This window comes from Staurois parvus, unplaced genomic scaffold (genome assembly GCF_062004578.1).
Source record: "Staurois parvus isolate SC_StPar_1 unplaced genomic scaffold, SC_StPar_1.0 ptg000017l, whole genome shotgun sequence".
NCBI lineage: Eukaryota > Metazoa > Chordata > Amphibia > Anura > Ranidae > Staurois > Staurois parvus.
The window spans coordinates 17,270,278-17,283,794 of NW_028317813.1; the positions used below are offsets into that span (position 1 = coordinate 17,270,278).

General features: G+C 51.0%; 1 protein-coding gene across 4 annotated transcripts in view; it reads right to left on the minus strand.

Moving 5' to 3' along the window:
• Window positions 1-13,517, minus strand: part of LOC149473377 (retinol dehydrogenase 16-like) — a 56,223-nt gene that overhangs the window by 40,106 nt on the left and 2,600 nt on the right. Inside the window, exon 2 of one of the 4 annotated variants that reach the window (XM_089680992.1) lies at window positions 12,846-13,006. In XM_089680992.1, coding sequence (XP_089537118.1) covers window positions 12,846-12,886 — 41 coding nt within the window. In that variant the 5' untranslated portion in view covers window positions 12,887-13,006. Of the gene's footprint in view, window positions 1-12,845; window positions 13,350-13,517 lie in introns of those variants that run through there. The other 3 variants (XM_089680984.1, XM_089680980.1, XM_089681000.1) reach the window with 3 other exon arrangements.

Here is a 13,517-nt window from a genome sequence, read left to right on the forward strand (position 1 = left end):
CTGTCCACCCAAAGTGTGGAGAGACTCACGTTTGTGAAAATGAATCAGGCGTGGATTAGTCTGGATTTCAAACCACCAGTTCCTGACACAACTGACTAAATCCGCCATGAATCATGCCTCAAACATGTGCCACTTTCAGGTCTCCTCACACTGCTGGTGTGTTGAATTTTTTGACATAGGGTGCTGGCAGATTACGGGCCTCCTATAGCTGCTGCCAGGCCCCTAATCTGCCATAGGCCCCTATATACCACCTCCTCCTGCTGCTGCCAGGTCCAGAGTCTCTCATGGGTCCCTGTACGGCCTCCCATTGCTGCTGTCTCCATCGCCACACTCTGCTGCCATGTGCCACTTTCAGGTCTCTTCACACTGCTGGTGTGTTAAATTTTTTGACATAGGGTGCAGGCAGATTACGGGCCTCACATAGCTGCTGCCAGGCCCCTAATCTGCCATGGGCCCCTATATACCACCTCCTCCTGCTGCTGCCAGGTCCAGAGTCTCTCATGGGTCCCTGTACGGCCTCCCATTGCTGCTGTCTCCATCGCCACACTCTGCTGCCATGTGCCACTTTCAGGTCTCTTCACACTGCTGGTGTGTTAAATTTTTTGACATAGGGTGCTGCAAGATAACGGGCCTCACATAGCTGCTGCCAGGCCCCTAATCAGCCATGGGCCCCTATACCGCCTCCTCCTGCTGCTGCCAGGTCCAGAGTCTCTCATGCCATGTGCCACTTTCAGGTCTCTTCACACTGCTGGTGTGTTAAATTTTTTGACATAGGGTGCTGGCAGATTACGGGCCTCACATAGCTGCTGCCAGGCCCCTAATCTGCCATGGGCCCCTATATACCGCCTCCTCATGCTGCTGCCAAGTCTAGAGTCTCTCATGGGTCCCTGTACGGCCTCCCATTGCTGCTGTCTCCATCGCCACACTCTGCTGCCATGTGCCACTTTCAGGTCTCTTCACACTGCTGGTGTGTTAAATTTTTTGACATAGGGTGCAGGCAGATTACGGGCCTCACATAGCTGCTGCCAGGCCCCTAATCTGCCATGGGCCCCTATATACCGCCTCCTCATGCTGCTGCCAAGTCCAGAGTCTGTCATGGTCCCTGTACGGCCTCCCATTGCTGCTGTCTCCATCGCCACACTCTGCTGCCATGTGCCACTTTCAGGTCTCTTCACACTGCTGGTGTGTTTAATTTTTTGACATAGGGTGCAGGCAGATTACGGGCCTCACATAGCTGCTGCCAGGCCCCTAATCTGCCATGGGCCCCTATATACCGCCTCCTCATGCTGCTGCCAAGTCTAGAGTCTCTCATGGGTCCCTGTACGGCCTCCCATTGCTGCTGTCTCCATCGCCACACTCTGCTGCCATGTGCCACTTTCAGGTCTCTTCACACTGCTGGTGTGTTAAATTTTTTGACATAGGGTGCAGGCAGATTACGGGCCTCACATAGCTGCTGCCAGGCCCCTAATCTGCCATGGGCCCCTATATACCGCCTCCTCATGCTGCTGCCAAGTCCAGAGTCTGTCATGGTCCCTGTACGGCCTCCCATTGCTGCTGTCTCCATCGCCACACTCTGCTGCCATGTGCCACTTTCAGGTCTCTTCACACTGCTGGTGTGTTTAATTTTTTGACATAGGGTGCAGGCAGATTACGGGCCTCACATAGCTGCTGCCAGGCCCCTAATCTGCCATGGGCCCCTATATACCGCCTCCTCATGCTGCTGCCAAGTCTAGAGTCTCTCATGGGTCCCTGTACGGCCTCCCATTGCTGCTGTCTCCATCGCCACACTCTGCTGCCATGTGCCACTTTCAGGTCTCTTCACACTGCTGGTGTGTTAAATTTTTTGACATAGGGTGCAGGCAGATTACGGGCCTCACATAGCTGCTGCCAGGCCCCTAATCTGCCATGGGCCCCTATATACCGCCTCCTCATGCTGCTGCCAAGTCCAGAGTCTGTCATGGTCCCTGTACGGCCTCCCATTGCTGCTGTCTCCATCGCCACACTCTGCCATGTGCCACTTTCAGGTCTCTTCACACTGCTGGTGTGTTTAATTTTTTGACATAGGGTGCAGGCAGATTACGGGCCTCACATAGCTGCTGCCAGGCCCCTAATCTGCCATGGGCCCCTATATACCGCCTCCTCATGCTGCTGCCAAGTCCAGAGTCTGTCATGGTCCCTGTACGGCCTCCCATTGCTGCTGTCTCCATCGCCACACTCTGCTGCCATGTGCCACTTTCAGGTCTCTTCACACTGCTGGTGTGTTTAATTTTTTGACATAGGGTGCAGGCAGATTACGGGCCTCACATAGCTGCTGCCAGGCCCCTAATCTGCCATGGGCCCCTATATACCGCCTCCTCATGCTGCTGCCAAGTCTAGAGTCTCTCATGGGTCCCTGTACGGCCTCCCATTGCTGCTGTCTCCATCGCCACACTCTGCTGCCATGTGCCACTTTCAGGTCTCTTCACACTGCTGGTGTGTTAAATTTTTTGACATAGGGTGCAGGCAGATTACGGGCCTCACATAGCTGCTGCCAGGCCCCTAATCTGCCATGGGCCCCTATATACCGCCTCCTCATGCTGCTGCCAAGTCCAGAGTCTGTCATGGTCCCTGTACGGCCTCCCATTGCTGCTGTCTCCATCGCCACACTCTGCTGCCATGTGCCACTTTCAGGTCTCTTCACACTGCTGGTGTGTTAAATTTTTTGACATAGGGTGCAGGCAGATTACGGGCCTCACATAGCTGCTGCCAGGCCCCTAATCTGCCATGGGCCCCTATATACCGCCTCCTCATGCTGCTGCCAAGTCCAGAGTCTGTCATGGTCCCTGTACGGCCTCCCATTGCTGCTGTCTCCATCGCCACACTCTGCTGCCATGTGCCACTTTCAGGTCTCTTCACACTGCTGGTGTGTTAAATTTTTTGACATAGGGTGCAGGCAGATTACGGGCCTCACATAGCTGCTGCCAGGCCCCTAATCTGCCATGGGCCCCTATATACCGCCTCCTCATGCTGCTGCCAAGTCCAGAGTCTGTCATGGTCCCTGTACGGCCTCCCATTGCTGCTGTCTCCATCGCCACACTCTGCTGCCATGTGCCACTTTCAGGTCTCTTCACACTGCTGGTGTGTTTAATTTTTTGACATAGGGTGCAGGCAGATTACGGGCCTCACATAGCTGCTGCCAGGCCCCTAATCTGCCATGGGCCCCTATATACCGCCTCCTCATGCTGCTGCCAAGTCTAGAGTCTCTCATGGGTCCCTGTACGGCCTCCCATTGCTGCTGTCTCCATCGCCACACTCTGCTGCCATGTGCCACTTTCAGGTCTCTTCACACTGCTGGTGTGTTAAATTTTTTGACATAGGGTGCAGGCAGATTACGGGCCTCACATAGCTGCTGCCAGGCCCCTAATCTGCCATGGGCCCCTATATACCGCCTCCTCATGCTGCTGCCAAGTCCAGAGTCTGTCATGGTCCCTGTACGGCCTCCCATTGCTGCTGTCTCCATCGCCACACTCTGCTGCCATGTGCCACTTTCAGGTCTCTTCACACTGCTGGTGTGTTAAATTTTTTGACATAGGGTGCAGGCAGATTACGGGCCTCACATAGCTGCTGCCAGGCCCCTAATCTGCCATGGGCCCCTATATACCGCCTCCTCATGCTGCTGCCAAGTCCAGAGTCTGTCATGGTCCCTGTACGGCCTCCCATTGCTGCTGTCTCCATCGCCACACTCTGCTGCCATGTGCCACTTTCAGGTCTCTTCACACTGCTGGTGTGTTAAATTTTTTGACATAGGGTGCAGGCAGATTACGGGCCTCACATAGCTGCTGCCAGGCCCCTAATCTGCCATGGGCCCCTATATACCGCCTCCTCATGCTGCTGCCAAGTCCAGAGTCTGTCATGGTCCCTGTACGGCCTCCCATTGCTGCTGTCTCCATCGCCACACTCTGCTGCCATGTGCCACTTTCAGGTCTCTTCACACTGCTGGTGTGTTAAATTTTTTGACATAGGGTGCAGGCAGATTACGGGCCTCACATAGCTGCTGCCAGGCCCCTAATCTGCCATGGGCCCCTATATACCGCCTCCTCATGCTGCTGCCAAGTCCAGAGTCTGTCATGGTCCCTGTACGGCCTCCCATTGCTGCTGTCTCCATCGCCACACTCTGCTGCCATGTGCCACTTTCAGGTCTCTTCACACTGCTGGTGTGTTTAATTTTTTGACATAGGGTGCAGGCAGATTACGGGCCTCACATAGCTGCTGCCAGGCCCCTAATCTGCCATGGGCCCCTATATACCGCCTCCTCATGCTGCTGCCAAGTCTAGAGTCTCTCATGGGTCCCTGTACGGCCTCCCATTGCTGCTGTCTCCATCGCCACACTCTGCTGCCATGTGCCACTTTCAGGTCTCTTCACACTGCTGGTGTGTTTAATTTTTTGACATAGGGTGCAGGCAGATTACGGGCCTCACATAGCTGCTGCCAGGCCCCTAATCTGCCATGGGCCCCTATATACCGCCTCCTCATGCTGCTGCCAAGTCTAGAGTCTCTCATGGGTCCCTGTACGGCCTCCCATTGCTGCTGTCTCCATCGCCACACTCTGCTGCCATGTGCCACTTTCAGGTCTCTTCACACTGCTGGTGTGTTAAATTTTTTGACATAGGGTGCAGGCAGATTACGGGCCTCACATAGCTGCTGCCAGGCCCCTAATCTGCCATGGGCCCCTATATACCGCCTCCTCATGCTGCTGCCAAGTCCAGAGTCTGTCATGGTCCCTGTACGGCCTCCCATTGCTGCTGTCTCCATCGCCACACTCTGCTGCCATGTGCCACTTTCAGGTCTCTTCACACTGCTGGTGTGTTTAATTTTTTGACATAGGTTGCAGGCAGATTACGGGCCTCACATAGCTGCTGCCAGGCCCCTAATCTGCCATGGGCCCCTATATACCGCCTCCTCATGCTGCTGCCAAGTCCAGAGTCTGTCATGGTCCCTGTACGGCCTCCCATTGCTGCTGTCTCCATCGCCACACTCTGCTGCCATGTGCCACTTTCAGGTCTCTTCACACTGCTGGTGTGTTAAATTTTTTGACATAGGGTGCAGGCAGATTACGGGCCTCACATAGCTGCTGCCAGGCCCCTAATCTGCCATGGGCCCCTATATACCGCCTCCTCATGCTGCTGCCAAGTCCAGAGTCTGTCATGGTCCCTGTACGGCCTCCCATTGCTGCTGTCTCCATCGCCACACTCTGCTGCCATGTGCCACTTTCAGGTCTCTTCACACTGCTGGTGTGTTTAATTTTTTGACATAGGGTGCAGGCAGATTACGGGCCTCACATAGCTGCTGCCAGGCCCCTAATCTGCCATGGGCCCCTATATACCGCCTCCTCATGCTGCTGCCAAGTCTAGAGTCTCTCATGGGTCCCTGTACGGCCTCCCATTGCTGCTGTCTCCATCGCCACACTCTGCTGCCATGTGCCACTTTCAGGTCTCTTCACACTGCTGGTGTGTTTAATTTTTTGACATAGGGTGCAGGCAGATTACGGGCCTCACATAGCTGCTGCCAGGCCCCTAATCTGCCATGGGCCCCTATATACCGCCTCCTCATGCTGCTGCCAAGTCTAGAGTCTCTCATGGGTCCCTGTACGGCCTCCCATTGCTGCTGTCTCCATCGCCACACTCTGCTGCCATGTGCCACTTTCAGGTCTCTTCACACTGCTGGTGTGTTAAATTTTTTGACATAGGGTGCAGGCAGATTACGGGCCTCACATAGCTGCTGCCAGGCCCCTAATCTGCCATGGGCCCCTATATACCGCCTCCTCATGCTGCTGCCAAGTCCAGAGTCTGTCATGGTCCCTGTACGGCCTCCCATTGCTGCTGTCTCCATCGCCACACTCTGCCATGTGCCACTTTCAGGTCTCTTCACACTGCTGGTGTGTTTAATTTTTTGACATAGGGTGCAGGCAGATTACGGGCCTCACATAGCTGCTGCCAGGCCCCTAATCTGCCATAGGCCCCTATATACCGCCTCCTCATGCTGCTGCCAGGTCCAGAGTCTCTCATGGGTCCCTGTACGGCCTCCCATTGCTGCTTTCTCCATCGCCACACTCTGCCATGTGCCACTTTCAGGTCTCCTCACACACTGCTGGTGTGTTGAATTTTTTGACATAGGGTGCTGGCAGATTACGGGCCTCCCATAGCTGCTGCCAGGCCCCTAATCTGCCATGGGCCCCTATATACCGCCTCCTCATGCTGCTGCCAAGTCCAGAGTCTGTCATGGGTCCCTGTACGGCCTCCCATTGCTGCTGTCTCCATCGCCACACTCTGCCATGTGCCACTTTCAGGTCTCCTCACACACTGCTGGTGTGTAGAATTTTTTGACATAGGGTGCTGGCAGATTACGGGCCTCCCATAGCTGCTGCCAGGCCCCTAATCTGCCATGGGCCCCTATATACCGCCTCCTCATGCTGCTGCCAAGTCCAGAGTCTGTCATGGGTCCCTGTACGGCCTCCCATTGCTGCTGTCTCCATCGCCACACTCTGCCATGTGCCACTTTCAGGTCTCCTCACACTGCTGGTGTGTTGAATTTTTTGACATAGGGTGCTGGCAGATTACGGGCCTCCTATAGCTGCTGCCAGGCCCCTAATCTGCCATGGGCCCCTATATACCGCCTCCTCATGCTGCTGCCAAGTTCAGAGTCTGTCATGGGTCCCTGTACGGCCTCCCATTGCTGCTGTCTCCATCGCCACACTCTGCCATGTGCCACTTTCAGGTCTCCTCACACTGCTGGTGTGTTGAATTTTTTGACATAGGGTGCTGGCAGATTACGGGCCTCCTATAGCTGCTGCCAGGCCCCTAATCTGCCATAAGCCCCTATATACCGCCTCCTCATGCTGCTGCCAAGTCCAGAGTCTGTCATGGGTCCCTGTACGGCCTCCCATTGCTGCTGTCTCCATCGCCACACTCTGCCATGTGCCACTTTCAGGTCTCCTCACACACTGCTGGTGTGTTGAATTTTTTGACATAGGGTGCTGGCAGATTACGGGCCTCCTATAGCTGCTGCCAGGCCCCTAATCTGCCGTAGGCCCCTATATACCGCCTCCTCATGCTGCTGCCAGGTCCAGAGTCTCTCATGGGTCCCTGTACGGCCTCCCATTGCTGCTGTCTCCATCACCACACTCTGCCATGTGCCACTTTCAGGTCTCCTCACACTGCTGGTGTGTTCCATTTTTTGTCATAGGGTGCTGGCAGATTATGGGCCTCCCATAACTGCTGCCAGGCCCCTAATCTGCCATGGGCCCCTATACCGACTCCTCATGCTGTGACGTTGCAACAAGGTGGAATTCAACCCTACATATGTTAGACCGCCTTTACGAACAGCAAAAGGCCATCACAGATTTCCTGATGTTAAAAGCAGATAAAGGTACTCCCTGTGTAACTTAGATGTCAGCCATTGGCAGCTCATGCGTGACACCTGCGCTTGCTCAGGCCCTTTGAGGAGGCCACGCTATTCGTGAGTCGGCAGGACTATGGGATGAACGACGTCATTCCTCTGTTGCACGTCCTGGAACAAATGCTGTTAACAATGGCTGGTCAGGGTGCGGTAGACGTGGCGCACAGATCTCAACGCCACATGGCCCCTGTGGGGGCAGGACTGGAAGAAGAGGAGGAGGTAGAGGAGGACATTGGTGCTCAGGAATTATTGAGTGAAATGGGTGGTTTTTCCACTCAGCGGACAGGAGTGGAGGAGCAGGAGCATCTGGTAGAGGAGGAGGAAGAGGAGACAGAGGACCTAGACGCACCGTGGCAGTATGCTGTGGAGATGGAGGCAGGGAGTCCCTCGCATTCCTTGGCACAAATGGCCCATAGCATGCTCGGTTGCTTGCGTAGCGACAGCCGAATAATAACCATCAGACAGAGGGATGACTTTTGGCTGTCCACCTTGTTGGACCCTCGCTACCGTTCAAAAATGGTGGCCTTTTTCACACCTGCTGAGAGGGAGGCCAAAATAACGTACTATAAAAAACACCTATGTAGTCAGCTGGTCTCTGCCTGTCTGCGCCAACGTCCATCCTCAGACACTGTGGGCCCTGTGCGCTCGTGTTCCGCTGCCATGGCAGCAGGGGAGGGGTGGGGTGGTAGGAGCAGTGGCAGCTCCACCAGCAGCGGCTGCCTCAGTCTGCAGTCGATGATGAGTAGCTTTCTTCACCAGCGCAGTGAGGAAACTACTAACCAGCCGCAGCAGCAGCAGCAGCATCAGGTGGACCTGGAGCAGGACCTCAAACAACAGGCTTAGGCCTACTTGGACAGCACCCTGCCAACCGAGGTAGACAATCCCCTTGACTACTGGGCAACGAAACTTGACCTTTGGCCCCAACTAGCTGAATTTGCCCTTGAAAGGCTGTCATGCCCGGCCAGTAGCGTGGCATCGGAGCGCGTGTTTAGTGCGGCAGGAGGTATTGCAACTCCGCGGAGGACACGACTGTCCACCCAAAGTGTGGAGAGACTCACGTTTGTGAAAATGAATCAGGCGTGGATTAGTCTGGATTTCAAACCACCAGTTCCTGACACAACTGACTAAATCCGCCATGAATCATGCCCCAAACATGTGCCACTTTCAGGTCTCCTCACACTGCTGGTGTGTTCCATTTTTTGTCATAGGGTGCTGGCAGATTACGGGCCTCCCATAGCTGCTGCCAGGCCCCTAATCTGCCATGGGCCCCTATACCGCCTCCTCATGCTGCTGCCAAGTCCAGAGTCTCTCATGGGTCCCTGTACGGCCTCCCATTGCTGCTGCCTCCATCGCCACACTCTGCCATGTGCCACTTTCAGGTCTCCTCACACTGCTGGTGTGTTCCATTTTTTGTCATAGGGTGCTGGCAGATTACGGGCCTCCCATAGCTGCTGCCAGGCCCCTAATCTGCCATGGGCCCCTATACCGCCTCCTCATGCTGCTGCCAGGTCCAGAGTCTCTCATGGGTCCCTGTACGGCCTCCCATTGCTGCTGTCTCCATCGCCACACTCTGCCATGTGCCACTTTCAGGTCTCCTCACACTGCTGGTGGGTTCCATTTTTTGTCATAGGGTGCTGGCAGATTACGGGCCTCCCATAGCTGCTGCCAGGCCCGTAATCTGCCATGGGCCCCCGTACCGACTCCTCATGCTGCTGCCAGGCCCGTAATCTGTCATGGGCCACTGTTGTCGCTTGTTGGCATATTCTGCTCGTTCAGATGCTCCTTCTCCTGCTACTCCTCTTCACGGATTCCGTCAGCAGTCTTTCTTGGAATCCGTTTCCAAGAGACAACAGTTTGCGAGCACGCACCCGACGGTGCAGAAGCTGAACGTCCTCCTGTCCAAGTTGCTGCTGCCAGGCTCGTAATCTGTCATGCGCCCCTGTACCGCCTCCTCATGCTGCTGCCAGGTCCAGAGTGTGTCATGGGCCCCCGTACCGACTCCTCATGCTGCTGCCAGGCCCGTAATCTGTCATGGGCCCCTGTACCGCCTCCCCATGCTGCTGCCAGGTCCAGAGTGTGTCATGGGTCCCTGTACGGCCTCCCATTGCTGCTGCCAGGCCCGTAATCTGCCATGGGCCCCTGTACCGACTCCTCATGCTGCTGCCAGGCCCGTAATCTGTCATGGGCCCCTGTACCGCCTCCTCATGCTGCTGCCAGGTCCAGAGTGTGTCATGGGTCCCTGTACGGCCTCCCATTGCTGCTGTCTCTATCGCCACACTCTGCCATGTGCCACTTTCAGGTCTCCTCACACTGCTGGTGGTTTCCATTTTTGTCATAGGGTGCTGTATGGCCTCCCATTGCTGCTGCCTCCACCGCCACACTGTGGCTCCACACTCTGGTTTTGGCCCCGTGACTGCCCAAATGAGTGAAGTGTGCGGTGATTCTAAGATCGACGGCACTCATCTGCATGTCATACTGACTGACAGTATTATTTCTCTTCCCCAGCAGACTCCAAGGGCATTTAAATTAAAGGTACAGTGTTCTGCACTAATATTAAGTCTCTCTGAAGCCTAGAAACACCCTTTTTTAAGTAAAATTCACAGCGAATTTATTCGACTCGAATCGAATATTGTCCACGAATTCGCCGAATCAGTCGAATCGAATTTTTCATTTCTTCGCTCATCTCTAGTGGCAACCTATCACGGTACCACGCTTGAATTCACGGAGCTCCTGAGAACGACCCATTCTTTTACAAATGTTTGTGGTCTGCATGCCTAGGTGCTTGATTTTATACACCTGTGGCCATGGAGGTGATTGGAACACCTGAATCCAATGATTTGGAGGGCTGACCCAATACAATTTGGCAATATAGTGTAAATATGTGAAACTGAAGCAGTGCAGGGAATGTTTCCCTTTGTTCTGAATGGGTGAAGTATGGCTGGTTGCCTTTCCACAAGCTGAACCTTGGGTAAAGCTTTTTTCATCAGCACACAGGATGGTACATACATTTAATCTGAAGTGTCCCCTGTGATGGTGCCAGATCTTATAGCTGAATCCTCTCTCTTCTTCCCTGTCATACCCTGCAGTAGTAATCTTCAGGTGCTGCGGGGGTTAATAGAGCTGAGGATCTGACCCAGGTACTCATCAATACTGCTGACTCTGCCTGCCCTTTAGCCCCCCCCCCCCCCTCCAATCACAAGAGCTGTACTATAGTTTCCATGAATGAAAAGTGCTGTACTTTACCAATGGAGGAGGCAGACCTTTCATTAATCTGCCCATCCTCCAGTTATGGATACCTTTTCATTCGTGCAAGCTATAGTACAGCTCCTATGAATGGAGGGAGTGGAAGGGGTGGGCATAGCTGGCACTCTTTATGAGTCTTTGTGACAGGTACATTGCTTCTGTTAACCCCCACAGCACTAGAAGATTAAGGCTGCAGGACATGTGGGTGGGGAGAAGACAGAGGATTTCAACTATGACAGCCAATATGAGCATAAGGTAACCTTCAGATTAAACGCAAGCTATGTCCCTTGTGCTGATTTTTTTAACAAAAAAAGTAAACTTAGTTTTAAACCTAGAGACATATGCCACATTTGGAGTACATTGTTTTTAGTGGGTGCACTCAATCATGGATATTAACCACTTCCCCTCCAGAGCATTTACCCCCTTCTAGACCAGGCCATTTTTTGCATTACATGCATTACTTTAACTGACAATTGCAACGCTGCACCCAAATGAAATTTACATCCTTTTTTTTCCCACAAATAGAGCTTTCCTTTGGTGTTATTTGATCGCTGTGCTGTTTTTATTTTTTGCACTATAAAAAAAAAAAAAGACCAACATATTTGAAAAAAAACAATATTTTTGACTTTTTGCTATTAAGCATGTAAAAAAATCTAAAAAAATCATATTTCATCATAAATTTAGGCCAAAATATATTCTGTTACATGTCTTTGCTAAAAAAATCGAAATACCTTTAAATTAATTGGTTTACATGAAAGTTCTAGCTTTTACAAATGGCGGTATATAAACTGGGATTTTTTTAAATTTTTTACTAGTAATGGCAGTGATCAGCGACTTATAGCGGGACTGCGAGACTTCAACAGGCATTCTGACACTGGGAGGAACTGACTTGGTGTCACTGACATTCCCAGTGACACCAATACAGTGATCAGTGCTAATAAAAAGCATTGACACTATACTAATGGTACTGTGCAGGAAGGGGCTAACATGTGGGGCAATCAAAGGGTTAACTGTGTGCGGTTTTACTGTGTATTCACTGTAAGCACACTGCTTTGTATGGCTCTGATATGCAAAGCCATGCATAGCAGTGTGCAGGAGTTGACAGGGGAGATACAGTAACTGTATTGTTTACTTACAGTTCTCTCCCTCCATCGGTAATGCTCGATCACCAGGTGCTGGTGAATAATCACCGGCCGGGACCTGGTAATTGACAGCCAAGGCCGCAGGTAGGGCGCGCACAGCGTGCGTGTGTCCCCTACCCAGAAATGCAAAAACATGTATATATACACACATAATTTTACGCACACATGCCGCCCTGTAGCAGTATTACTGCTATAGGGTGTACGGGAAGCGGTTAAATGTTAAAAAAAAATTAATTAACCCTTGACTAACACTGTGAAGCAAGACACAGAGCCCACATATGTAATTTACAAATATGACCATCAGGTACAGATTTTACTACAAACTATATACAAAAAGGTACACACAAATACATTACTGCACAAAAGATTTGTGGGGAGAATCCTGTTACCATATTCTACCCATTTTACTGCAAAGTTCGGTAATACATAGAAACCAGTCATCAATCATTTTTGTTCTCATGTGACTACAACATTAAGCTTTTACTGCATTGTTTAAAAAGCTGAATTGTATATGTTCAATGATGCAATAGGGTAAATTTACTAAAGGAGTAGCGTATGTTCACTTTAAAGTGAATTTTCCCTCTGCAAAGTACATTAGCAATTTCTTAGCAAATAAGGTTCAACTTCACCTCATTCACTAGGTTAAGTTAATGTTTGAAATGTGAATTTTCATTTGTCTTAGATGAATGAGGTGAAGTGGACTTTAATTATCCAATCATGTAAAAGCAAAAATCCTGCTTTTTTTTTTTTACATTTCCTTGCACGTGATTGAGTATTCTTTGCAAAGTGAACTTTTACTTCATTTCATCTTGTTCACCAAGATAAGTGAAAATTCACTGTAAAAGTAAAAATGTTATACGTCTTTAGTAAATCCCATACAAAAAAGTATTGCTGCGGTTACTGTTGCAACTCACTGCTAAGCAAAAATCATCAAAGTTACATAGTAAGCGAGGATAAAAACAGTACAGCAAACATGACATTTACAGGAGTATGAGAAACAAATGTAAAAATAAAGCCAACTCTTACCTCCAGACGTTTGTACCCTTAAGAAAGGTATTTCTGTACATATTCAAAGTACTTCTATACAAAAGATTTCCCTGCTGCTTTCATAGTTCTTGTTTTCCTAATACCGGTCATATATACCATATATGCCGCGTGCCAATATGTTGTATATTTGTTCCTTGTACCTGTAAGTAGTAAAAAGCCGTTCTGAGATTTCCAGCATCTGCCTGAGTACAAAAAGTCAGAATAAATATATCACCCATTCCTCTAAGTGGATGTACTGTAACTAATACGGAGTCAGCCTGGGCTTGGAGCCTCCAGATGTGTCTAAGATGTCCGGGATGAATAGAATTGTAATGCTGATCACAGACTGGTTGGCAAAGGTGCATAACTGTTTATATGAAGACAAAGATCTTTTGTGTCAGCAGGAAATGCCTCAGAAAGGGAAACAAGGGAACATTTTGCCCAGAATGCCAATTTTATTTCAAATTAATCCAAGAATACAAAGGGATGAACATATAAAAACAGAGCCATATAGTCATCCCTGTGTAAGAAATGATATCCTTATGTTGTAGCAAAAACAAAATAACCCATACTCCCACACTGATTGTTTCCCTATGCCGCTGTGCGTAATCTTCTCTTTTTATTGAGTGTAAGGAAATTTTATCCCATGGAAAGCTGGAAGCATGTTTGGAT